This window comes from Alligator mississippiensis, chromosome 9 (assembly GCF_030867095.1).
Source record: "Alligator mississippiensis isolate rAllMis1 chromosome 9, rAllMis1, whole genome shotgun sequence".
Lineage (NCBI taxonomy): Eukaryota > Metazoa > Chordata > Crocodylia > Alligatoridae > Alligator > Alligator mississippiensis.
Genome location: NC_081832.1, coordinates 61,441,035 through 61,467,750, shown reverse-complemented (window position 1 = coordinate 61,467,750; position 26,716 = coordinate 61,441,035). Strand labels below are relative to the sequence as shown.

The following is a 26,716-nucleotide window of genomic DNA, read 5'->3' as shown; positions in this document are numbered from 1 at the left end:
TTCCGATTTTTACAGGATTTTACAAGCCTTTTAAAGTGCTTTGCAGCCGTGCACTTCTGCTTGGTCACAGCTGTAGAGCACTTCCAGGGGTCAGATTGGGCAAAAATTGTCACTTCTGTCTGCACCTTGGGTAGCTGCTAGAGACACCATAAAACCTCAACGTGTTACACTGTCTTGTCAGCATGAGTCATATAGAGCTTTCCCGCAGCCTCTACCTGCTGCCTCACTTATCACCAATGAATAAAGTACACGGGGGGGAAGGAAACCGATTGTTTAAACACCATTTCACCCTGCACAAAGTTGTTACCCAGGCAGGACCTTTGTTTTCTTCAGCTGTATTAAATAAGTACCATGAGGGCCTGTCCCTCAAAATTAATTCCTCTCAGGATGCACATGAGTCCAATGGGCTAGCTTGTAGGTTTAGCACTTCTGAATAGAGTAGTCCTGTTTGTGTGTGCACACAAATCACTGAATAGTTGTAGCTGCCAAGGACAAACTCTAGTGCAGGACTTTAATCCAATTAGTGATTCTCAACCAGGGTATTGCAGCATTTTGGGGTGCCACAAGATCCTTTTAAGGGTGCCTCAGGGTGCTATACAACTTTATATTGTTAGGTGTGCAAACACTTGTACATAATTCAAAAGATAAACCCAGAGATTTCAAGTTGAAATGTATAGGATCAAAAACATCCTGGCCCTTTGTGGGATTTTTTTTCTGAGTTCTTTGCAACAGAAGAATTGCTCTATTATTTTTCAGTAGTCAGGAAATGAATGAAAACAAAGAGCTGGCATTTTCCAAGGGATGCCTTGATGCTACAGTTTGAGAACCACTGCTCCATTTCCATGGCTAGAAGTGTTTTTGGAGAGGGGCAGCAGGGCCAGCCAGGTACTGCTGGATACAGCCATGGGACTCTTACCCCAGCTCTTTCCCCCTCCTCTAACTAGCAAAACACCAATTACCCCTGAAGTAGATTCAGCCCCCCAGTCCACTCTATGCAGACTCAGCCATCAGAAAGCCAACCCATTAGCACTAACCCACTCCCATTAAAACAGTCTCCAGTGAAGACAGCTGCCCTATGAAGGTTGCCAGTCAGAACCTGATGAAAGGTAGGGGCAGAGAGAAAACAGGTTCTGAACCTATATGGCAGAGACCCTCCTGGCTAAGGGAAGACCTCATTTACAAGCATGAGATGGCCCAGAGAATCATAAAAAGAGCACTGTTTAAGAATGGAGACGCAAGGGGGAGGACTGCTCTTTTCATCTTCTCCCTTCCTGGAAGGACACAAAAGCCTCTTTCACTTCTGTGCTGACAGCCCGACTCTTCAATTCCACAGCCATCCACACACGAGACTGTACGGAACAGAAGACAAAAAGAAACGTTTCAACATGATGTTTGACCCAGGCTCCTTCTGCCTGCCATCACCTACCTGCTCAGGCAATGGGGTAGTTGGATTGCTGAGCGCTAACATGTTCCTCAGCCCCTTCCACCATTCCTGGATGCACACTTTTGCAGGTCTCTACTGTGGGGCTTTCTTTGGCTAGCTTTCCTCCAAATACCCAGACAGATGCTGCAGTTTATTATTTTGATTAATTAAGGTAAGTAATGCTTATTTATATAAGAGCTTGTTAAAATTAACTCCTGCATGATCTACCTCCTCCATCATAAACCAACTCCAGCACACCACTTCAGGGACGGTAAACACTGGCAGGAGGCCAAGAGATTGCAAAAGATTGATAGGACACTTAAATATCAGTGTTGCCACACAGCAGTGGTTAGTCTCAGCATGAAGCAGTTGTCAATTCGGTGGTACAATGAACCTTAAAGGGTTAATTCGAGGAGTCCGTTCCATTCCACATCGGTTCAATCGAACAGGGACACCTGCAGCATTTGGATTGGCAATAAGGACCTAGGAACAAACACCAGATGGAAGACTATCACAACTGGAGCTGCTAGTTTAGACAAGTGCTGCTTAACCTGAAGACAGGTGTTGACCAGCTTTGCTTGCTAACTAAATTAGAAGGAGAGTAGCTTGAAGCTGGTTATGTAATACTGGTCTGATCTCTACTGCTCTTTGGTAACTATTAAATAAACCACCAAGCATTTGATAAGGAAATTCATGCTGGCCTTTTCTTCCCTAAGCACAGGACAGGACTTGGATAGCAGTCATAGAATCATAGAAAGTTAGGACTGGAAGGGACCTCAGGAGGTCATCTTGTCCAAACCCTTGCTCAAAGCAGGACCATCCCCAACTAGATCATCCCAGCCAAAGCTTTGTCTAGATCAGAGCTTTCCAAACTGTGTGCTGCGACACATTAGTGTGTCGGCGGCAGTGTGTAGGTGTGTTGCGCGAAATGCAGAAAATTTTGTGGAAGGGCACCGCGGAGCTCCCTTACTCGCGTCTGCTTCCCTTGGCCCCTCCCCCGGAACTGAATTACTGTGTCGCGAAATGATGCATGTCTAAAAAGTGTGTCACCAACATGAAAAGTTTGGAAAGCTCTGGTCTAGATAGTCTTAAAAACCTCCAAGGATGGAGTGTCCACAACACCTCTGTGTAACCTGTTTCAGTGTTTTACCCAGTACACTTCTAGTGAGAAAATTTTTCCCAATATCTAACCTAAACTTCCCTTGCTGCAACTTGAGACCCTGTGCTGTCATCTGCCCCCACTGAGAACAGGCTAGCTTCATCCTCTTTCAAACCCCACTTCAGGTAGTTGAAGGCTGCTATTAAATCCCCTCACAGTCTTCTCTTCTCTAGACTAAATAAGCTCAGTTCCCTCAGCCTCGTCTCAGAAGTCTTGTGCCCCAGCCCCCGAACCATTTCTGTTGCCTGCTGCTGGACTCTGTCCAGTTTGTCTGTGCCATGGCACAGGGTCCCCAGGGATGCCTGTGATGCCTTTAGGGCTCCATGACTATGCCAGCTTCACCCTGTGGGCTCCTTCTAGTCTTGTCTGCCATATATTGTTGGTTAAGATAAGTAAGGAGGCTGCCAATGAGTTTCCGTGCGGCCACAGTCCTTTTTTAACTCCCCTGGACCCTGTGCGTTTCTGGATCCCTTGCTAGGTCCTGCTCTGAGTCGGTGCCTCACAAAACACCCTGAGCCTTATGGGCTAGATGCACAGCTCCAAAACCTCCCCTCCATGTCTTGCAGCGGGCATTTAAGCCTTTACCAAACTCCATGCCTTGCAAGTGGCATTTAAGTATTGCCCTTTTGATGAGGTCTTGGCCTAACTCAGCCTCCTGTCATTGCTGGGGTTCTCTGCACCCTCTGGCACTGGGCGCACTGCGCCTCCATAGCTGTGCCCCTCTGGCACTGGGGCTCTACACAATAGCATGTCCCAGTGAGGCCTCCCATATTAGCCTCATCCTGGTCTACAGGTACAAATAACAACATAAAGACAAGCCCCTGGGCTACAATATAACAACAGTGGAAGCCACACTCTGCCCCTTTAAAAAAGCAACCTTCTCCCTCAGTATTGTGTGCCTCCTAGCCCCAGGTCCTCATGAGCTCCTGGAGCCCTATTAATCTTGCAAGCAGCAGATCAGGCAACCAAACATCCCCCAGACAGCTCTTTCACGCAAAAGTTGCTCCTCCTGGTGAGTGCCAAAGAATGCAGCCCTGCTAGCCCTAGCCCTGGGCCTTGTGCACGCCCAGGGCCCTGCCTCCTTCCAGTCAGCTGACCATGTGCAGGTGCCAGCTAATTTCCTCATTAGCCTGCTGCTCAGGCAACCTACAGCTGGGGAGCTCTGCCTTGCTCCCAGGGCTCTCTAGCTGGGCTGCTTTTGCTCTTAAAGGAGCAGGTTCACCTTAGCACTCTGTGACAGTCCACTTCCTTTCTGTAGTGGGGGCAGTACTGTAGCAGGGGAGGGGGGTAAATGGGGCAACCACCCCAGGCACTGGTGTGAAGGGGCACCAACAGATACTGGGGCAGGGCATGGATGGAGCTGTGAGTGGCATGTTTGTGAGGGGGTATCGGTATGGGGGGAGGCTGACTCCCACCACTGCGTGCACTCCTGGGCAAGCATGGTGGGCACGTGCCCTCTGTATCTGTGCGTGGGGCGAGGGTGGGCTGTTGCTGTGGGCTTGCCCTGGGTGCCAAACTTCCTTGCTACAGTACTGAGTGGGGGGGCCCAACACTGAACACAGGACTCCAGTGTGGTCTCACCAGTGCTGAATAGAGGGGAATAATCACTTCCCTTGACCTGTTCACAACACACCTACTAATGCAGCCCAGTATGCCGTTAGCCTTCTTCGCAACAAGGGCACACTGTTGGCTCATATTCAGCTTGTTGTCCAGTGTAACCCCCAGGTCCTTCTCTGCAGAACTGCTGCCCAGCCAGTCAGCCCCCAGCCTGTACTGGTGCATGGTAAGGGTGCACCAATAGAGATTTGTGGAGCCGATACTGATAGCCAATTTTTAAGGAGGCATATTAGCTGATACTGATTCAATTATAACCATTTGACCTTGTTGTCCGTTGGGATGTTTGTTCACCAGAGCGCCCCGAGGGACAACAAGGTCGAACGGTTGTAACCTCCTGCAAGACTGTTTCAGGCTGGACATAAGGAAGAATTTCTTTACTATCCGAGCCCCCAAGGTCTGGAATAGTCTACCACTGGAGGTGGTTCAAGCACTTACTTTGAACGCTTTCAAGAGAAAATTGGATGCTTATCTTGCTGGGATCCTATGACCCCAGCTGACTTCCTGCCCCTGGGGCAGGGGGGCTGGACTCGATGATCTTCCGAGGTCCCTTCCAGCCCTAATGTCTATGAAATCTGTGAAATCTATGAAATCTCCTATAACAGCCCGGTAGCTTGAAGAGCAGTGTCTAGCCGGTAAGTCCCTGGTGGAAGGAGAGGGGAAAGGGAAGGGGCATGGGGGGGAGCAGATCGAGACCCCTGCCGTGAGGGAGGGAGTGGGGCTGGGGCCCAGTCAGGGCGGGGCAGGGCATGTGATGGAGCCGCGACTCGTTTGGGAGGTGTGGGGAGGGGAGGACAGCTCCCACTGCTATACGCACCCCAGGAGGACATGGGGGCAGGTCATGTGCCTCCTGGATCTACATGGGGTGGGGCGGCTGCTGCTGCAGGCTGGGACTGGGGTGGCACCAGGCTCTTCCTGGTGGGGGCTGGGCTACGCTCAGGGTGGGCAGCAGCAACACTTGGAGGGAGCTGCAGCAACCCCAAAATTCACTGTAGCCCCCCCAACTTACCCTGAGCACAGTCCAGCCCAGCCTCCACTGGGAAGAGCCCTGCACAGATCTGGGGGCACACGCCTTCCTCATGCCCTCTTGGATGAGTGGACAAGCCACTGGACAGCCACCAGATAAGCGGTGTGCAGCGGTGGGAGCCACCCCCTCTCCTTGCCTGCATCCCCCGGATGAGCCGCGGCTGTATGCTGTGCTTACCCTTCCCCGGCTGTGCAGTGCCTGCCCCTGTGGCAGCCCCAGCCCCAGCCCCACTCCCTCCCTCACCTTGCAGGCCTTGATGTGTCCCCCCATGCCACCTCCCTTCCCCCTCCCCTACCACCACACCAGACTTACCAGCTGCACGCAAGTCTCCAAGCTGCTGGGCTGTGCTCCTCACTGCCTAGGTGCTGCGCTATGGCTATGCACATGCATAGGCCACTTAGCCAAATTATTGACTATATCAGGCCAATTTTCGATACAGACAATTTTTATATCAGTGCTGATCTGATGTTGGACCAATGTATTGGTGCACCTCTAGTTTGTGGGATTGTTCTAAGTGCAGGCCTTTGCCCTTGTCCATGAGATGTTTTTGGCCCAATCTTCCAATTTGTCTACATCACTCTGAATCCTAGCCCTACCCTCCAGCATATCTACTAATCTCCCCAGCTTGGTGTCATCTGCAAACTTGCTGAGGGGGCACTCTATGTCATCTTCTAGGCTATTGATGAAGACATTGAACAAAGCCAGTCCCAGGACTGACCCCTGGGGCACTCAACTTGATACTGGCTGCCAACTAGACACTGAGCCATTGATTACTACTCTCTGAGCCTAATGTTCCAGCCAGTTTTCTATCAACCTCACAGTCCATTCATCCAACCTGTACTTCCTTAGCTTGCCTGAGAGAATACTGTGGGAGACCAAATCAAAAGCCTTGCTAAAATCAAGGTACACCACATCCACTGGTCTCCCCACATCCACAGAGCCAGTCATCTCATCATAGAAGGCATTCAGGTTGGTCAGGCATGACTTGCCCTTGGTGAATCCATACTGGCTGTTCCTAATCACCTTGTTCTCCTCCAAGTGCTTAGAAATGGATTCCTTGAGGATCTGCTCCATGTTTTTTCCAGTGACTGAGGCGAGGCTGACAGGTCCATAATTCCCTGGATCCTTCTTTTTCCCTTTCTTAAATATGGGCACTATATTTGCCCTTTTCCAATCATCTGGGACCTCTCCTGATCACCATGACTTTTCAAAGATGATGGCCAGTGGCTCTGCAATCTCATCAGCCAACTCCTTCAGCACTCTTGCATGCCTCCTATCTAGCCCCAAGGACTTGTACACATCCAGCTTTTCTAAACAGTCCCTAGCCTTTTCTTTTGCCACTGTTGGCTGCTCACCTCCTCCCCAAACTGTGCTGCTCAGTGGAGTAGTCTGGGAGCTGTCCTGCCCATGAAGACTGAGTTGAAAAAGTCGTTTTGATGAGCATTGAAAGAGAGGAAAACTTTGTGCTGAGGTGCAAGTAAAACCCCACATTTATTTGATTCAAGCTAGTCTTTAAGCTAGTACATGTTACAGCTCAGTGCTTGTTAAAAGCACCATTGTTTAAAATGGCCCAACTTTCTCTCTGGAATACAAGGAACAGAGGAGAAGCTGCTCTGCATGGCAGTCTTGAAACACTTCAGTGCTATATGGCACAACTCATTTGCTAGTTATTCCTCCTAGTCCTGTTGCAAAGTAGGCAAGCATTGCACTTTGAGATGAGTGGGGAAATTGAGACACAAGCATAGGTAGAACCCAGGAATCCTGTGCCGAGGTGTTAAGTCCCTCTTTGTACATCTCCATGAGTAGCTGTGATATTACAGTAACATCACCATTCAGACTCCAGGGCAAAAGAGAGACTGGTTTACTCCAAGACAAAGAATGTTATCCTGCGATCTTACAAATGTACAAGAACCTTGTCCCTGTGACCCATCTGAATTAATACTTTGCCCTGGGACAAGCCAGGCTAATGTGAGGAAATTGCCATTCAACCTGTGTGTGTAAATGATTGTCCCAGTCTGTTCTGATGAGTCAACCTCTGGGAAAATAAGCCTGGTATTAAAATAAGCCCTCTGGGGTTTTTTTAGCCTAGGAGCAAACAGCACATCTCAGAATTGTACAGAAAGGCTGCTGCTCCCTAGGGCAGGTCACCTGCTACACAAAATATAAGATTTAAAACTCCAGATCTCCCTGGTCTGTGTACACTCTCCTCTAACAATCAGTTACACAAATTGAAGTTAAGATGAAAAATACTTTATAAAATGCTTAATACAATAGGAAAGTGGCAAATGATCTTTCCCTTTATTGTAAGTAGGTTCCAACTGTAAAAGACAATGCAGCCTTTTTTTCCCTATGGTCTTTTGGTTGGACTGGGAGTGCAGTACTGCAGATTTGATTCTAAACTGCAGTGGAAGAGGAATGCAGGTAGTCTGTGTTGCAAGGCACACAGACTTCCATCCACTATTCTAGTGATTCCAGCAGTTTATTTGTAGAATCTAACAGCTCTCTTCCTCCTCTACCCACCAAAATACCAGCCTAAATTAAACTATTGCACCAGTATCTGAGGTAGTGATTTTTTGAGTAAGCTTGCAATAGAACAATGATTATGCCATACAAAAGGAACTGGATTCCAACATATTCCTGGAGAATACCAATGGTCTGCTCTCAGGAAGTGTTGTGCACATATCCCTCTAAGAAGTGAAGTTATCAGGTGGGACAGGACCAGGCCTAAAGCCAACAGGGCCAATTTCCACTATATTGACTCTGTGTAGACATTGGGTACAACTGACTGGCAGATGAGAATGAGAGAAATGGGCAGAGTCATGATGCCAGTGTTGAAGGAGATCACAAGGCAGGAAACAGTATAAAACAGAGGTGGGCAATTATTTTGGGCAGAGGGCCGCTTACTGAGTTTTGGCAAGCCATCAAGGGCCACATGACAGGCAGTCCAGGGCAGATGAATATTAATTTTCTAAATTTTTTAGGGTCCCCACGGGCTGGACAGAATGGCCTGGCGGGCTGCATCCGGCCCCTGAGCCGCATTTTGCCCACCACCGGTATAGAAACAGCCTGGATGGCTCCAACAGTCACCACTCTCAGATGAGAAAAATCAGTTGCCAGTTCAAATTCACAACAAAAATAACGGAGAAGGAAAATATGAGAAACTCTTAAGAGATGTGAGAAGCAACAGGGAAAGGCAAATAAAGCAGGATGTTTTATTTATTTATTTTTATTTCATTAAAAGGTTAAGATACTAGTTTAAAAAGTCAGTTGTTGACCAGGGTTTCATCATCACACTTGATCAATGCTAGTTGTGCATATTTTCATACAATATGAATTAAAAGGCTAGATCTGGAGATGTAAAGTTTTATTGTGTGATATTTTAGTGTGGGTACCATCTGGTGGGCAAATGGAAGAAATGCGAGTATTATCCAAACAGCCTCTGCAACTTATGCTTATGGCATAGTGGTTCTCAACCATTTGAGCTCCAGGCACCCCTCCATAACCTTGAAGTGAGCAGCATCCCATTTCAGAAGCCAATTTAATATGCTGCTTACCTTCCTTGCCGTAGGACCAAGCAGCAGGGGAGGGGGAATGGCTAGGCAATCAAGATCCTGAGCCTGCTTTATCTTTTTATACCTCATGCCACCCTTCAAAGGATCTAGTGGGACCCCAGTGGAGACTCACTGTCTTATGGGCTTCCTTATAATCACAGCCACTAAAGTTGTGTCGTTAAGATGAAAGAGGCACTGCTTCCACGACTCAGGGAGCAAAGGGAGGGCCTTACATCGCCGAACAGCAATTCCCATGGGGCACAGAGACACAGGCATATTTCAGGATGTTTTGGAGAAGGCCTTTGTGCAAGGATTGGACCCAACTTGAGCACCAGCTTGTTGGAGGTCTGGGAATTTAGCTGGTTAATTTTCTAGTACCTGTAAATGTAAAAGTCTTTGGTGTTCACAAAGGAGATGCAATTTCTTTCAGCAGCAACTGCCTGCAGTAGTGCTCATCTTCAGATGTCCTTCAGAAATGGCCGAGGGTGAGGTAGAAACTGCGTAAGTGTTAAGATATGCTAGGCAGGAGTCTCAACACCTTGACTGTCCCTGACTGCCCTACTTTTGCTTTCCTTTTAGCATGAGTTATTTAATAAACAGCTTGAACAAAGTATGGACTTCACAGGAGACCTGGATGCTGTTCTGAAGGGCTGACAGTTCAAATTTGACATGATGCATGGCAGGGAGAAGATAATGACAAGATAAAGGAAACACTGACAACTCACAGTTTAGGTATATACATTTCTGGAAGGTTACATTGTATTTGAATGTACTGTAGTAAAAATAAAACATTTTGCATAGGAGCCTGATTAGTTTTTAGCTTGACATTGAAAGAGAGGTTGATGGATATTTTTGGAATATATCATATTATCTTGCCACCACTTTTATAAAAAGATGTCTATCCCAATGTTGAAGTCTGCCCCCAGGCTTTGTAAAGGAGGCACATTTTAAGAATGAGCATATTCTGGGATCTTCTGTTTCACACTGGGGTAATTTGAAAGCCAAGGAAGATTATTGCTGATCCACTTTCCTCCCATAAGATATTAAGCCCTTGTGGGGAAGCACAGTGTTTTTCTCTTTAGATATCTGCCACCTCATTACTGAAGTGTTTGCCTCCAGGCAGCATCTCTATTAGAGAAAGCAAGGAGCCAAGCTGTCTCACTATTGCTGACTGGGCATTTCTCCATGTGGTGCTGGTATAAAAACCCATTAGCTGATTGTGTTGGGCTATACATTTGCAGATTCTAGTCTCTGCAGCTCAGCAGAAGAGATTTCAGCAGCAAACTTTGACATTTTGTCACCTAACCAGCTTTCAGTCGCATGTTTTTGGAGACTGAGGCTGCTACCTGGAGTTGACAGATTGGTAGCAAGCTTCCACCCCATAGGCACACCTAGCTTTTCACTTCTGGGGTTTAGGAATTATAAGTAGATTGAAACAAGTGGAGGAGTTTTGGAGCTGGTTTTTTTACGCCACCAAATAAAGGAGTTGCATGTAAGAGTAAAGAGAGGAAGTTCTGCTCTCCTTGGCCAGGCAGAGAAACAGAATCTCCAGTTTTGGCAGCGCAGATGCACCCTCCACCCCACCTACATAAGTCCCTGCCTACATTCCCACCACAGCACTGCCGTTGCAGTCTGTAGTAACCTCTGGTCTTCTTTTCTTCAGCCTCTCATGTAGAGTTTCAAAAGGACTGGCACATGAGATGGGGCCAATGCCTAACATCTGCAATAAAACCATCCCACTGGGGCACTGTAGGACTGAAAAATAGCATGTGAAGTTCTGATGTTTAAGAAGGGGTGGGGTGGGGAAAGTTAATCTGACCACTGTAAGTCCAAGAAGAAAAAGACTTAGCTGTTAATCATGGGATGACTTAAGTTGATGCTATTCTGACATGAAAAAGGCAAAGGATGCAGAGTCAAAGTATTTCCTATAGGGATAAAGTAGGGTTAATACCACTGTATAACATGTTTCCATGGTTCATGTCCTTCCTGGCTAAAGTGAGCATCATCCAGTGGTTAAAGGCACGTGACTAGGAATCTGTCTACACAGGTTCTATTTCCAGCTCTGTGATTCTGGATTAATGACTTAGCCTCTGTGTCTCGGAGACTTAATAGTTTTCAAGACGGCAATTCACACAGATATGACGTGTTTGAGCTGCTTGGATAGAAGGTGCTATAAAAAGGCTAAGCACTATTACTGATGCATTCAAGACATAATAAAAGGTCCTGCTTAAGATGCAATTCCCCCCTCTGCCAAACAGCGTCACCCTTCAACTATTTTTACAGGAACAAGGACTTTCAAAGAATTCCAGGCTGGAACAGCAAGCTGCCAGAGAGCAGAGCTATTTTACTTGCAAAGATCCTATCAGCACAAAAAAACATTTGGGTGTAACTTGGTCCTCTCAGAGAACAAGTGCCCGGCTTTGCAAGGCTAATATCCTAGCACAGGCATCAGAACTTTTTCCACCCAGCTACCCGCTCTCGATACAAACACCAAAACTAAAACTGTGCCACTAAGAAGCAAAGTTCAATGACTACACAAAACATTAGATTCATACCCAGTGTATCACTTAGTTACTTTATTAGAATAATTATTTACATTTTAGTGGCTGCACCACTAAAGACATTTTACAAAATATTTTCAAAAAAAATCTTTCATTCAAAGATGAATTAAAAAGACAAAAATTCTCTCCCCATCCCCATGTGAAAATAAGTTGGTTTTATTTACTTTAGGAAAAAAAGCTACTTCCAAAAGGAGAGCGGGGGAGGGGAGGGGAAAGATCTTTCTTGCCTTAACAAGGAAAAAAGCCAAGCCTCCTTTAAACTTTACATTTTCATGGCATGCATTATTGCCCTCCTCTTAGGCATCACCTCTGCCCTTTTGTTAAGTTACCAGTTGGGGTCAGACAAATAGCACACAACAAAAAAAGGTTGTCCTGTTAAGAAATCAGCAATTAGGTTACAGGTTTCCAGCAAGAAATTTGATTAACTGGATGAATGAGGGACTGGTTTACCAAAAGAAGTAACAAGTCCACAAAAATTGTCCTCATCTTCACTGCTGCACAACATACAAATACTACTGGCACCCCAGTTAGGAATAATTCCCTGTCTGTCTTACACATTGACAGTTATGAGATGCATCTGTCTAGACTACTGGGGTCACAATTGCACCTTCCCCCATACATTTCTGAACAGAAGCCAGAAACCATCTCTTGCATGTATATTGGAGAAAATCCTTCCAATGATCCACAGAGCAAATACACAGGACAAGTCAAAGAAAGACTAGAGTCTAACATTAGTGATTGCTCAGACTTACATCAGTGGGGCTGGAAAGAAAAATTGGCCTCTGAGCTGTAGCACTTCATTTCTAACACTATCTGAAGGTTCGAGCCAACCCTCCATTTGAAGAACAACCACCCTCATTCATTCCCACATGAGCTCCCAGAATGACATCAGGATGTCTCATGAAAGTAGAGCCAATACTTATGGAGACAGGACAGTTAATATGTATATGGGGGAATTAGCTATTATTGAAAAGATCCCAGGTGGTCTATTAAAAAAAAAAAAAAAAAAAAAAGGAGGTCTTCCAGATCTTACAACAGAGAGCATTTTGAGACAGTACAATCAATTATGCATTTTCTCTGTTTGCATTACTTTTCCATTTGATGTATCAGTTAAGCTTTCACTACCTATGGCTGACTGCCCAGGTAAGCCTGTCTGAGCTACTGTGTGCCAAATAATAAAACATTAATACCTTAAATTCAGAGGGATCACTGAATGGCCAAGTGGACACAGCCCTGAACATTTTCAGGAAATTAGAATTTTAAAAATAATTTTAAACAGATAATAAATTTACTCCAAATTGCTAAAAAAGTGCTTAAGAACTTCAAGCTGCCAGGTCTTTTAGCTTTCCAAGTATTTAGGATTCACAACTAACATACATCTCTTCTAGCTGGTACCACCGCCTTAGTTTCCTGCAAAGTTAATGAGTCTCCTGAAACACCACATGAGATCTGGGATGGTGACGGAGCAGCACTTTGATGGAGATGCTGGTATATTTCTAATAAGACTCCCCAAACTGGAAAGTATGATCTATGTGCAGAAAGATAATTCAGCCCATAAACCAATGGAAAAAGAAACAGCTAACTGTGACTATATGCTGTTCTGTGATCAGGTAGTCACATAAGGAAAAGGAGGCTACATAGCAAGTTCCCTGTTCTCTATGCCAGGTCAAAGCAGCTCCAAGATGAAAGGTGGCTGCATCACAAACATCAGATTCAGGTGCTATTCTGCTAATTGGAACAGTAATACAAGACTGACCATAGTCTGCATATACACAGGTGATTTCTGTGGATTGACAGTGTCTAGGCTAGGATAAAGAAGCTAGGGAAGTTTAACTTCCAGCCAGACATTACTGCAAAGCATACTTACAATTGAATGCAACCAGAGAGCCTACTGGGGCCAAAAAGCATATTGTGAGGACAGACCAAAGATTGAATGCACCACAGCATCATGTGGAGGGAGAAGGTAGGCAGAACCTGAAGTACAACTGCCAACCTAGTTTTGTAGGACTCGAGGCACAAAGCCAGGAGAAGAACTTGAGCTAAATTGTGAACAATTTTAAGGAGCTTAGGCATTACTTTTGCAACAAGCCAGTAGGAACCATCACTTGCATATTCCTTTCCCAGAGCACTAGTTTCAGGAGCTAAACTGCATGGGTCTTTGCCAGATTTATTACTCTTTACAAACCAAGCTTCATATTAGGCAATTTGCACTGCAGAAGTCTGAGTAATCTCCCTGTCCCATACCTGCACAGCACTTTCCAAAGCTCCATCATACATGCAGCTCCAAGAGCCATATCAGCAGTCACCACCAGACAGAAAAAATGATTACCACCAATAATATTTCACCGTGTCAATATGCAGACCTGAATAAAACCACAGATTCTCTCAATGCACAGTCCCATCCTTTCTTAGCAGACAAGAGCCTGGGCTGGCTTGGCAACTTAGCAGCGATACTCCACACACTACTTTTTGGGAGATCTGGATTTGAATCCTCATCACCATGTTCTTCAAGCTCCTGGAGGGGTACTGAGTGCCAGAGTCACTAGGACCCAGAGAGAGGGCTGTGCCATTTAACATTAATAACCTGGATAAATAAAGGAAATGCCCAGCCAAGTCCCCTCACATTTTAAACCTCGAGAAAAAGTATTGCTGAGTCTTGTTGGAACAGCCTAGGGAGATGAAGACCATAGTAAACAGAGATGACTTTCCTTTGCCTCCCATATTTTTATTAATTTTTTTTTGGTAGGTGAGCTTTTGAAACCTTTCAGGCCTCAGGGATCCAGGAGACCAGGGACAGCATGAGACAATATTGTATGCTGATAAAGAGTGGATCAGTCACTATTCTGACAGAGTGGAAGGAGGGCTAGCCATGAAGAACAGGGATATTAACCATCTTGAATAGTGCTCAATAACCAAGTGCTTCTCTGGTCTACAGCCTTTACTCGTTTGGTAGCAGCCTGAGCACGAGGATCATCTAAAAGATGAAGAGTTCAGTAGATAGCATAAATATGCTTTTAGGCACAGTCTCCTGGCATACAGCTTTGCTGCAGCTGTTTAGGTCGACCAGCTTGGCACCAGGGAAAACTACTGATGCTCTGAATCCATCCAACCTTTCCCACAGAAAGACAAGTGGCAGGAGGTCATATTGATCTCAGACAGAACAAGCAGGACAGGAGGATTTTGTTCTGAGAAAACACTGCAGCGTGGGCAAGAAGATCCCAAAAGTTTCAGATTGCTTGTCTATAGCCAATGAGGTTACATCGACTGCCAGCTGGCTGGCTAGCTTGTCTGCCCAGATCCAGATGTTATGAGCACCCAGTAGAGCTGAATGGGACAAATTTGGCAGGTTTGTTGGGGGATCCAGGGGTTTGACCATCTGCCTCCTCACTCATTTTGAAGAACATCTCCTGCTCATGCTTCTTCAGGTTCAGCTCATCCTCCAGAGCCTTCATGCAAAAAAAAGGAAAACACACAAGAGTGGGATTCATAAGTATGCTGTTGCTACTGACACAACCCCTTCCAGTCAAGCAGACTGCAGTGACACCTGCGCAGGAGATATTACCTTCTTTCGCGGCCTCAGCCTATCACGCCATTCCTTCATGTGCAGGTTGTGGTTTTCATCCAGGGACTTCAGCTTCTGGGTCTCATGTTCCATCAAGAGGTGACACTTCTCATTCTAAATTAAACACCCAGAAGATGGCATAAGGAGTCTGTGGGTGGCAACAACACTAGACACAAAATCCTTCCCACTCGAAAAACAAACTTTTAAAGCCTTCTTCCTGGATCCTGGTGTCCATGTAGAAACTCACTAAACCACAGACTCCAGATGAAATGGAGATGCCTTCCCCCACCCCCATGTTCCTTCTCAGATATCCCAGCACTATTGTTAAGTCTGAGGCAGCTTGGGGGTAACACTCCTGCGTGCCTAAGGAAACTACTTAATAAGAACAGATGGGTGATTTCAACTCTAGTTAAACTTCTACTCCATATGAGCACAGTGACTAAGACCCGCAGCACAGGTCATTGGAGAAGAGGATACTCCCATCCCCAGCCTATATGCAGGTCTGTAAGGTCAGCCAACGATGCAAAGTTTACCTGCAGTTGCTGGAGCTCCTGTACATTGCTCTCACACTGGGCCTGCATGTCCTTCATTTGCATCTCATGTTTCTGTTGCTGCTGCTGCCGCTCAGCCTTTTGCCTCTTTTCTTCCTGCTGAGCAAACTGGAAGAGAAACCAGACCCCAATAACCCAAGTGCCCCAAGCTCAGAGACTGGTAAAGAGACTAACCAAGAAAGGAGCAAAGGAAGAGTGGAGTCCTAAAATACTCAAACTGATACAAAAGTTATACCCATCGAAAACCCCTTCAAAACAGCCTGGTAAATATTACAATGCAGATCCCACTCAATTTAGAGATCCTGTGATTCCCCCACCCCCCAAGAGCTCTCAACTGAAGAAAACCACTTCAAAATGAAACTCTATATTACAGCAGACACTGTAGACCTCAACACAAGGGCTGCTGCCACTCCCCAATTCAGGTCTCAAGGATATCAATCTCATGCCCACACCCATGCTGTTTAATATGACCGAGAGCTCTTGTGACCGGGTAAATAATCAAGTAAATGATTAAGTTGCTGGTCCTGCCAAGCTGCTGTTATTCTGTTTAAGACAGAAGCAGCACTTGGGTCCACATTAGGCATCTTCAGCATTTTGCCTGACCCACTCTGCCTGGGGTTTGGTCCTCAGGCAAGCACCTGAGGGGTGGGGATTGAGATATGCCAGACCTTAGAAACATTTTTCATTTTGCATTCCCAATGCTAATTAACACAATCATTTGTTTTAAGAGGAAATGAGAAACAGCTTCCCCATTCCTCTTATAACCAGAACTGCAGTATTCCACATGCTAGTGCAGCAGTCTATTCTGACTGCAAGTTACTTGGGAGCTTTTCAAAATCCCTTACTACAGCTGCCTGCACTGCTCTGCCACAGAGATCCATGGGTGTTGGAGGTCTGACAATGTCACTGCTTCCTCCCTTGGGACTTGTTTACATTCAGGAAATCAGAACGATTTAAGAGCATGAGCAAAGGCAATGAGTTAAACTGAACTAAAATGCTATGCGGACACTTTTTTCAGAATTAAAGTGGCATCAATCTGAGTTTTACCTTGCTTCCCTTTGTAACCTGCTTTAAATCCACTAAACCATTTTTTAACTTTTAAATCTAAATGAATATTCCTGAGTGTTGCTATATAGACAAACCCTTAAGTTACAGCAGTGCCACACCTTAAATTTTGCCAGATGTTGCTCTTGTGGGATCATGGTACTTTATTCTAGCACAACAGGTCCCAAACTAGTGGTCATGATCGCAAATGGAGTTGTAAGCCCCAAAGACTCACACCAAGAGATGTCACAAGCCTGGCAATAAGGTTGATGCTGAAAGACTGGGAGCCACTGCTCTTAGCATTCCAGTGTCTCCTGCAAGGCCTTGCAGTGCTTCACCCTTAGTGATGGGACCATCTCCACAGGCTCTATCTTTTCAGGGATACCACCTGGGACAGTGAGACTTACCTGCTTTATCTTTTCCCTCTGTTCTGATGCACTCCCACTGGAATTTATGTGGAGGCTCTTCTTGAACATGGCCATACGGGTCTTCCCTTCACTCCTCTGGATTTTGGGGAGACGGGTTTTCTCCTGCTGCTGCCGAATCTTCAGCTGCTCAATCATTCGCTGGTTGTACCGCTGCATTTGTTCCTGTTCCTACAATGATAAAATGGAAAGAAACTAGGTTCAGTAGAGAAAAGACTTGTCAGGCAGAAGGAGTGATTTTAACAATGAAGGGAAATACAGAACCCTGAAGGGCTTTCAGTGGTGGTGTGAGGCCTGAAAGTCTCACTAAGGTAAAAACAGCCTCAGTTCCCAGGGGCCATAACAGCTTAACATAAGTGGTTGCTAGATAGACCAAAAAGGCAGACAAGGATAGGGGTTCAAATGAGGAGGAATATCAGCTTGTGGTTAAATTTCTACTCAATCCCTGCAGAATTCTTGACAAGGCCCAATAGACCAAGACTATCCATACTCTAGGTGCTAATGGGCACCCCCCTCTCCTATCACAAAGAGGAGAACAAATGAGACCACAACGGATCCGAGACAAGATGTAAGAAGCTGAACAGTTGCAGCAGATTGAGCTCCAAGTAATTCTGGGGAAGGCAAAACTTTAGATACAGTGCTTTCACCATCCCTTGGGTACAGGGTGGGACTTAAAACAGGTCATCTCCATGAAGCTGCTAAGATCTTTATCTGCAAGTCTGGGTCATAGGCATTTTACTGAATATTTTAAGTTAATAGTGTTAATGACAAAAGAGCTTTTTGCTTTCATGCAGCAATTTTGGGAATACTTTCAATTCCCCCGATCCTCCCTGGAACTGACACCACATCAGGCAATGTTTCTGCATTAGAACACAGTGCTGCTATTAAAGCAGGGGTAGGCAACGTTTTTTGGCCGGAGTGCCAAAAACCACCACAATGCCTACCTCAGAAGGTGCCGGAGTGCCGGCATGGCAGAAAAACAAGATGAGGGCAAGGGGTACATGGCAGGATGTCCTGCTTGTGCCCCTTGCCCCCCACCCAAAGCCCCTGCCCCCCAGCCCTACTGTCCCTTGCCCTCCACCCAAAGCCCCTGCCCCACAGCCCAGGCTCTGTGGCTGCTCCCAGCAGGCAGCTGGGATGCTGCAAGCCCTGCTGGGAGCAGCCCAGGCTCCGTCGCTGGCAGCAGCTACCTGGAGCTGGGGCTGGCTGCGGTGTGCCAAGAAAAATGGCCTCACGTGCTATGCTCAGCACGCATGCCAGGGGTTGCCGACCCCTGTATTAAAGCAAGAGATAACATAGCCTAGAAAACAGGTATAAAATATTAGGAAAACAGCAGGCTCATAAGCAGCTGTAGTTATAGTTAGGGTGACCTTATTTTCCTATCTTGAAATGGGACACTAATTCCCCCCCTTTCCAAGACTGTTCAACTGCTTCAGAGCTTTGCAGGAGGGCGAGATGGAAGGGGGCCCGAGATCCAGAAAGCAGGACACTGCTTGAAGAGTGGGAATGAAGCCACTTTCAGCCAGGCAGACCAAGAACAGGTTCTACTGCAGTAGCTCCAGACCCTGCTGATCAGTAGAGGGCACCACCTGGGAAGATTGCACTCTGTTACCTTCTCATGCTTTCGGACTAGCTCGTGCCTTTGGAGGAAGTATTGGTCCTTTAGCTGCTGCTTAATAAGCTGGTGTTTCTCCTGCAGGTGGTGCTCCTCTAGCTCCCAGAGAGAAGCTTCTCGGTCTGAGGAACAGGAGACAAAATTAAAAGGATACCTACTAATGCACACAAATTCTTCCACATGCAGCTTTTCCCAAGCTCTAGTGATTCCATCACCCAGGAGCTGTAAAGCTGATGAAGAGGTGATCTCTCACCTTCTGCCTTCCAAGAGGCACCAGGGGCAAACCACATCAGAGAATCATCTCTTGTAATTATGAAGATTAATTGATTCATACTTGTAAAACACTTTGAAGATTAAAGCGTTAAGTATTATTATTGTTAATCATTTAGGAAGACTCTGGCAAGGCTCCATGCCCACCCCACCCCCAATCCCATCCTGCCAGCTTGCAGCAATATCAGCATGTGTTGTGTGGGAAGAGCGTGTGCTGCATAAACCCAGCTTTGTCAGTATTCACGTTCTCCCTCCCCTGCCCCATCCTACTTACCTCTCAAGAGCTGCTGCTTTCTGTTCAGGCACTCGCGCTCCTTGTCAGAAATCTCCTTCCGGTTCTGCATGGTGATAGTCTTCATGATCGTATCCAGGTCCACCTTCTGTTTGGCTAAGAATTCCTGTTCCTAGAAGACAAGACCCTACAATGAGCCCTCTTCCTGCTGTTACTTGATGCACAACATTTCTACATTAAACCCTGCAGCACCTTCAGGCAGGGAGTCAAGTTGCCACACTTTCCCCCATATACTCTCCACTCTGGCTTGGTGCTATCTTCTCTGGCCTTACCATGACTTGCTTGCTCTGAGCAAATTCATCCATCTTCACCTTCATGCTGTCCTTGCGCTGCTGCCGGGGAAGCTTCTCAACCTCACTCTTGACCTTTGAGGAAAGGGAAAATATTTTCAGTGGGAGCTTCAAGAGCTGGACCACCAGAGCAATCCAAGAGCTGAGGAGAAGAGCAAAATCCTCACTGTGGGCCTGCAACCCATTCAAATTCAAGCCAGATGGAAACCAACTATGAAGTTATTACATTTTTTTCAAGTTCTAACTTTAAAGCTGGTTAGCTCTTTTTGTAGCTTGATGGTTATTTTTATGGTGTGATAATTACTTTGCACTCAATTTATTGTGTAATTAACCAGTTAATTGCATAATACTCCCTTGGATAAGGATGAGGGCCATCCTTAAAAATTACAGCAAACCAGTTTTTTCCTGTCCCTTTCTCATTTTTACCTCCTTCTTTTTCTGTTTAAGCTGCTCCTGGAATCGGACATAATCTCGCTCCTGCTCAGTGCGGATGCGCTTTGCTTCCTCCCTCCGGTGTAAGGTGTGATCTTGCTCCATCTTCTCAATCTGTAGCTTCTGCTGACGTTCCAGGTTCTCCAACTCTGTATCATAGAATTTCTTCTTTCCCTGAATTGGGGAGGAGAGGGGGCAACAAATTAAGTCAAAATAATAAAAACTCCAGAGAAGGGTCAATCCAAAGAGAAAAAAACAACAAGTCCTGAAAAAAGTTGAGCATCTTTTTCAAAAGTGGATAGAAGTTTACAAAAATGAAATACCAAGGGCACATCAGCTGGGCAGCTCCTGGCACTGCCAACAAGGGGCTCTTCAAGCACATTCCACCTACCTGCTCCTGCTCACATGTGCTGAAACTCAGAACTGCAGCAGTGAGGCTGCTCACATCAGTGCTGGAGACTGAGACCTGGACAGCAGCCACAGGGAGGCGCTCTCAGAGCAGCTTCACTGTCGCATTTACAGGCTTGGTGCATGCAAGCACAAGCTGGTGGACAGGGCAAAGCCAAAGCTAATGTGAACGTGTACTGTGCCAACTTCATGTCCACTCCTGCCAATGCACCTCAGTCTGAGCCAGCTCTGGACTCTGACAGATCAGCAGATAAACCTCACATCTTGATATACATCTGGTATCTAACATCCTGGGGTACAGTTTAGTGCTTCTAGAAGCTCAAAACATAGGAGGTCTTGCTCAACAAGCTTTGGCTTGCAAGTGAAAGACATTTAAATACCATAGAAGGCACTATGGGGACACCCACTTATCTGCCCTCTCCTTACTTCTGAGTCATATCAGCATAATGCCAGTGTCAGCAGGAATGCAGGCAGCTGTGGGATGTGGGTCGATTGCTAAGTGCCTCAGAAAAACTGTAGGGGAAGCACATCCCTTTCTTGTGCATCACACCATAACATGGACAAATCTTAGCAAGCAGTAACTGCTTTTAACAGCAGGGTCCACAAATGCTGTGTGGCCAGGGCAAGATGTAAAAAATTAAGAGAAACACATATGCTGTAATGCCTCTTGCCCTCCAAGTAGGACACTGGAGTTGCCAGCTATACACACTGCTTGGAACAAGAGACACTTAATTGCTGGGTCCCAAAAAGGTTTTTGGAGTTTTTTGTTTTCTTAAAAAGGGATTTCTGTATAAAAAAAGCCTCTAAAGCCACAATTCACCTTCATTCTATCTATAGCCAGAGACATACCAGCTGGCTCTGCTCTGACACTACAGCACACAAGCTGGCTGTGGGTGGAACGTGGAGTTTGGCCCAGCATCTCCAATTTATTTCTGGAGGAGGGCATGCTCCTGTGAGGTATATAGAGAAGTTATGAAAATAGTGTTAATGGGCTCTGACACATCCTTAAGGAGGATGGTTCCTACAGGGTCTCCTGGATTGTTGTACCCTCTCAAAATATCCCTGAAAATGCAGCCAGCTTTACTTCTGGGGAGCGAGCAAGTGTTTGGCATGTGGTGCAGGCCGGTTAGCCAAGCTATTCAGCACATGTTGTGAGTTCCTGAACTCTCTCATTCTCTGCTGATGAGCTGGAAGGAAGAAGTCCCAACCAGTCAGGATATTTCATTTCCCCCTTCCCACATACCGCTGTTTCTTGCTCAAAGCGCTTCAGCATTTGCTCCATTTGCAGTTGGTGTTTGCTGTTTATCTGGGCCTGGCTCCTGTGCTCCTCTTTCTGAAGAAGACGCAGCTCTCGCAATTCCTGGCGCCTACAGGTTTTAAGGAGGAGGAAATAAAGAGTAAAATTCAAGGTTGGGTCCCTCATCAGGGCAGGCAGCATTTGTAAGTGAAGTAACATGGGAGCAGAAATGGCATCAATGAATGGGCAGGAAACAGAAAACACTCTGTCACCTCCTAATGTTCAACTGTTACTGCTTTGAACATGGGGAGCAGGGTAGATGCAGACTGAGTGATTGCTCCCAGGGCTGTATTGCTGTTCTCTGTTTATAGGAAGGAGAAATGTTAACAACATTGACAGGTACCAGAATGTCAGTTTGTACTAGCGAGACCTACTCACCAGCAAAATAGTAAATGGGAACCATACTGCTTGGGACATTTGAAAAGTGCTAAGGTAAAACTCATGACATCATTATAGTGTAGAAACAACCCTCTCCTAGCCAGCAGGAAAGACGCGGCCTGCTACATCCTGTCCGGTTTAATTTAAACTGGTCTCTAAAACAGAGTTCAGCATGAGCTACGACTGTTCAAGTTCAAGGACTGCCTTCACCCCCAGGAATGACTCTGCCTCCGGCAGGGGGTTGGACCGATGGAGGTCCCCTCCAACCCTACTGCTCTGTGATAAAACCTGGTGGCAGGAAGAAGAGATCTTCCCAGAGTCTGCCTGTGTATCAAGGAGCTGTAACACATCTCTGGACAAGTCATCTGCCTTTGTACCAGAGCATCTAACAAGCAGCAGTCTTGGCCTGGTTTCAGAGGCACATCAATGCTCACTTTCCAAGGTTACAATCTGGCTTGGCTGGAAATTGCAAAAGGAAAAAGAAAAAAAATCCAAAGCTTTACATGTGAAATATGCACTGGGACTTTCACTACTGTGCCTTAATGTTTCATGCGTCAGTGTAACACACGCGTACAGACGCCTGGTGCTCTACTGGGAAAGCCACTTCAGAGCAATTTCCTGTATCAAAACAAACTCTCGCTTCATTAAGTCAATTGGCCCAAAAGGACAGCTCCTCTCCACCACAGCCTTAGAAAAAAGAAAGCAGTACCTTGGCATGTTCTAACAAATAGCAGGAAATAACTGATATGAAACCCTCAGGTGGAAAAAAAGGTGCAAGGAAAATGAATAAAGCCGCTAGGCTCGGCTCACGTTGAATTGCAGCCTTCCTCAAACACATTTTAGTGCAGAAAGCTGAAGATTTTCAGCCTTTTCCCCATCCACCTGTTGCATAGGTGGAGTGAGCCAGTTAGTAAAAGAGGGGCCCAATTCTCAATTACTCCATTTCTGAGCCTGAGGCAAGAGTGGCCTAAGAGTGGCCACCTTTCTATTCTGCAGTGCTCAGGGCACCTGCTTGGCCCAATGTACAAGCCCCTGAGGTGGCTCTAAATTATGCTATGCTTCCCACAGCCTCTGGACAAAGCAGTTCTGCTAAATTGGAGGGCATGGGGGTAGACTTGCTGCCCATCAAATTGATTCACTGCAACTGTTTAGACTGTTCACTCTAACCAGCAGCAAGCAGAAACCAAACCAGGGCCGTCTATCTCTAATGAAACAACTACTAAATTACCATGGTTTAGCTTCCATTTACCATGGGATAGAACAGACAAGTGAAACAGTTGAAGTGGATCAGTGTGATACATGACAAGCCCCTCTCCCACCTTAACTCAGTATTATTGTTCTGTCTGTCCATACTCAGAGAACAGGTAATGAACACTTTGCTCCAGCTATTTATTTCTTGTATGGGAGAATGAGCAGACTGGCATGGCTAAACCTCTGTGTAGGTTACATTCTCAGAGCATTCTTTAAAGCTATATATAGGAAGCCCATAACAAAGAATCAGACCCAGTAATTTTCATGAGCATTTCATTTCACTGTGGCTGCTACTAATAATGAAGTTAGAAACAGCCTCTTCTGCCCATGTTAAAGATCCGAGAGGCTTGAAGGCTATAAAAAAATAATGGAATCATAAAACTTTCAGAGAGGCTGAGCATGCTGAATACTAAGTGATCATCTGAGTCTATAACCCATGTTGGCCTTTTGCTGACTAAAGTCTGAACAGACAAAATAGCAGAGGAGGAGCTCCTCTGGAGGTTCTATTAAGTTATTTTAACCGAGCTGATGTGTTGGATTGACAGCTCTAGAAACAGGAGTAAATTTGGCCACAGGACAGACTTAGAAAGCCAGCAGTGAAGCAGGCTTCCTCCATGGAGCACCCCCGGTAAGCCTCAGCCTTGAATTTATTATGGGAGAGAGAAGCTAAATTTGTGCATCACATGGAGCTCCTGCTTCTGCTGGTGCTGCCAACAAGGGTGCTAAGGAGGAGATCCGGGGTTTGGAGACAGTTGCTCAAAGTGAGCTAGAACGAGCTCACCAACATTTCACAGAGGTGGCCTGGTGTAGCATTAAAGTCTCCCCCAGATGCGTGCAGAGGCAGAGGGTCTGCACTCCATCACTCACCCTCCGCACTGGCTAAACCAACCCTCCCACCTGTCCAATGGCCATCCTCCAACTTGCCTGAGGAATCGCATTTCTTCATCTTTCTTCTCATCCTCACTGATGATCTTTGAGGTGGTGACACTCACTTCCACTCCATCCACCACAAACTTCCGGGTCCGCTTCAGCGTCTTGTTGTGCATCCTCGAGTCCTGATGTTCAGAAGGAGAGAAAATGGGCCATAAAGTGCAATTCTAGGCTTATCACACACTGGGAGTGATAGCTGTTCCTGGGGCCTTTCTGACAGCTGAGCACAGCAGCCAGAATGCTCAAAATCATCCTATTAGCATTTTTAAGGACAGAAATGTCAGCCTTCCAGCAGCGTACACAAAAACCACTGCATCCATCAGAACTCATCAGCAGGTTTCTAGCTTCACCTCAGTTCACCTGCAAGTTCAAACAGTGCTCTCTCATTTGAGAGAGCAGAATCAGCTCTGGTCACATTAGGATGAGTTTTTTATTCTCCTAATAAAAGCAATGCTTAAAAGAGATAAAAGAAAAGCAATGCACTGACTAGGGACCCTCACCTGCCTACCTGGCTGTACAGGAAGCTGATGAACAACATCAAGGCAACTCTGAATCACATTTAGGAATCTATGGACATCATTTTTGTAACGTACTCCCTTTTAAGCAGCTCTCAGTCATTTCACCATCAGCTGCTGCAGCTCACAGTAAAGAAAGCAAGAGTGGAGGAAGTGCTAAGCACCTTCTGAATTAGGATCTAAATTTTGAGCTGAGCCAAGAGACGCCACCATGGCCCAGAATGCGGTGCCTCTCTCTCTTTCTCTTGTTATTACTTTGCTGATCATCAACTGCTTTGAGAACATGAAACTAATGAGCAAATCCCAGGTCCATTTTCACTAGCAGTGGTAGGAACAAGTGCCAAAAGCTGTTTGCACTCTCCCTCAGCCATGCTGCCAACTGCAGTTACCATCTGTCCCTCTGGAGATTATGAGCATGCCGTTAGGCAGGGAGGCATGGAGGACTGGGCCTCATAATTACATTTCCTCAGCAAAAGGGAGGTAAAGAAGTGACAAGTCATGCAACATTTCTGATATTGGCCCTACAGGTAGAAGGAAGAGCTGAAGTGGGGGAAAAAAAAGAGCAGATATGAACTGCAGGGAGTTGCTTCTCTTGCCTTCCTGGAAAGGATTACTATAGCACTAGAGGAGGTTGCAAGAGATTCCAGTGAAGCAGCAAAGCTGAGCGCTTACTGTGCCCAGGAAGTGCTGGTGGCTAAATTCAGCAACAAAGGGACCAGTCAGAATCAGGGAACTTGAGGCTTGTGTGGGCAGGAGAGCTGCACAGGGTAACTTATAGCTGTTTTTACACCAAATATAAACGGGTGCTGCGAAAGCCTGAGTGGAGCCCTTTGTATAAGACCAGCTCAGTCTGGTTTAACTTAAGGAAGGACTCAGCAAGCTAACACTGAGAGATAGCGCTCCTTTCCCCAGCATTTAAAAACCTAGGTAATGTCTTGAATTAACATGGATATTGCAAAGACAACTGTACAAAAGTTAAGAAACGCCAGGCTGCCTGTGCAAACTTAATTTAGCTCCTTTCGGCGTATGCAACATGATACTATCTTTAATTGTAGGAATAGCTATTAATTTCTCACAGCATGCCTGTCTCAGTGCAGTTAATGAGCAGCTATTAGATGTTAACTTCCTTGTTGCTGAGCGAGTGGGCCTATGCCTTATTTACTACACACAGTTCAAACTGCCTTCACGACTGAAGCATTAATTTCCTCGCAGGGAATTCTATGGCTCTCATCACTACACTATCCAAGTACTTTAAAAATAGTAGTAAACTTATTTTTGCAACACCTCTGTAAGGCAAAGTGGAAGCATCTTCCTTGCACACGTTCACTGATGTCTAATCTTTCCAAGAAAGAGAGAAACATTTTTTGCTGAAAAGTTTTCCGAAGATGGATTCTCTAGAAAATTTCCCCAAAGAGTCAAAGTTGGAGCACACTATAAGCTGGTGATTCTCAAGCAAGGTGCCGTTGTCAGCCTGGGTGCTTTGGCATCCTTTCCAGAGTGCCAAACAATGTTAGCACTCTAAGGTGTGCAAACATGATTCACAAGACAAACTCAGAGGGTGTGTCTAGATGAGTGCGCACGTGTGTTTCCCTGGGGACAAACAGCAATGCCACAATATGTGCCGCTGCTATTTGTCCCTGGGGAACACCCAAGTATGTGAGCTCTGGCATGGCAAATTATCTCAGGTGGGGTATGGGAGGCTGGGCCAGCACCTGGGCTGACCCCAGCAGACTTACCTGTGGTCCTGGGGGCCTCTCAGGGCTCCGGTGGCAGTGATCCGGCAGTAGGGATCTGGCTGGCAGCCGGAGTGTGGCTCTGGCCAGCCAGGCTCCGGTTTCGGGTGGCACATGCTGCCACCCGCTGCCCTGCTTTTTTCCTCTGTGGGCTTTTTTGATGCTGAGATCTCCCAGTGTCAGAAAAAATGCCTGCACTGCAAATCAGCAGGCCAGGGAACGCCTGCATGTGCGGCGCATGCGGGGTGAGATGCCGCAGACAGATCTGCAGCGCTGCATACTGCATGTGTGCGCTTGTCTGGATGTGCCCAGAGATTTAATATAGGAATCCATAGCATTAAAACCACTCCAACCTGCAGCGATCTTTCTGAGCTCTTTGCAACAGAAG

At 46.2% G+C, this 26,716-nt stretch overlaps 1 protein-coding gene across 3 annotated transcripts in view; it reads right to left on the bottom strand.

The window, feature by feature from the left end:
- Nucleotides 1-11,328: 11,328 nt before the first annotated feature.
- STK10 (serine/threonine kinase 10) overlaps nucleotides 11,329-26,716 on the bottom strand; it is a 79,675-nt gene continuing 64,287 nt past the window's right edge. For all 3 annotated transcript variants that reach the window (XM_006270860.4, XM_059733517.1, XM_014597626.3), the window contains 10 exons: nucleotides 24,075-24,205; nucleotides 21,468-21,591; nucleotides 19,811-19,990; nucleotides 19,367-19,459; nucleotides 19,077-19,206; nucleotides 18,530-18,654; nucleotides 16,900-17,088; nucleotides 15,431-15,556; nucleotides 14,898-15,011; nucleotides 11,329-14,781 (listed from right to left, as the gene is read on the bottom strand). In XM_006270860.4, the coding sequence (XP_006270922.1) occupies nucleotides 14,641-14,781; nucleotides 14,898-15,011; nucleotides 15,431-15,556; nucleotides 16,900-17,088; nucleotides 18,530-18,654; nucleotides 19,077-19,206; nucleotides 19,367-19,459; nucleotides 19,811-19,990; nucleotides 21,468-21,591; nucleotides 24,075-24,205 (1,353 nt within the window). In that variant the 3' untranslated portion in view covers nucleotides 11,329-14,640. The remainder of the gene's footprint in view (nucleotides 14,782-14,897; nucleotides 15,012-15,430; nucleotides 15,557-16,899; nucleotides 17,089-18,529; nucleotides 18,655-19,076; nucleotides 19,207-19,366; nucleotides 19,460-19,810; nucleotides 19,991-21,467; nucleotides 21,592-24,074; nucleotides 24,206-26,716) is intronic.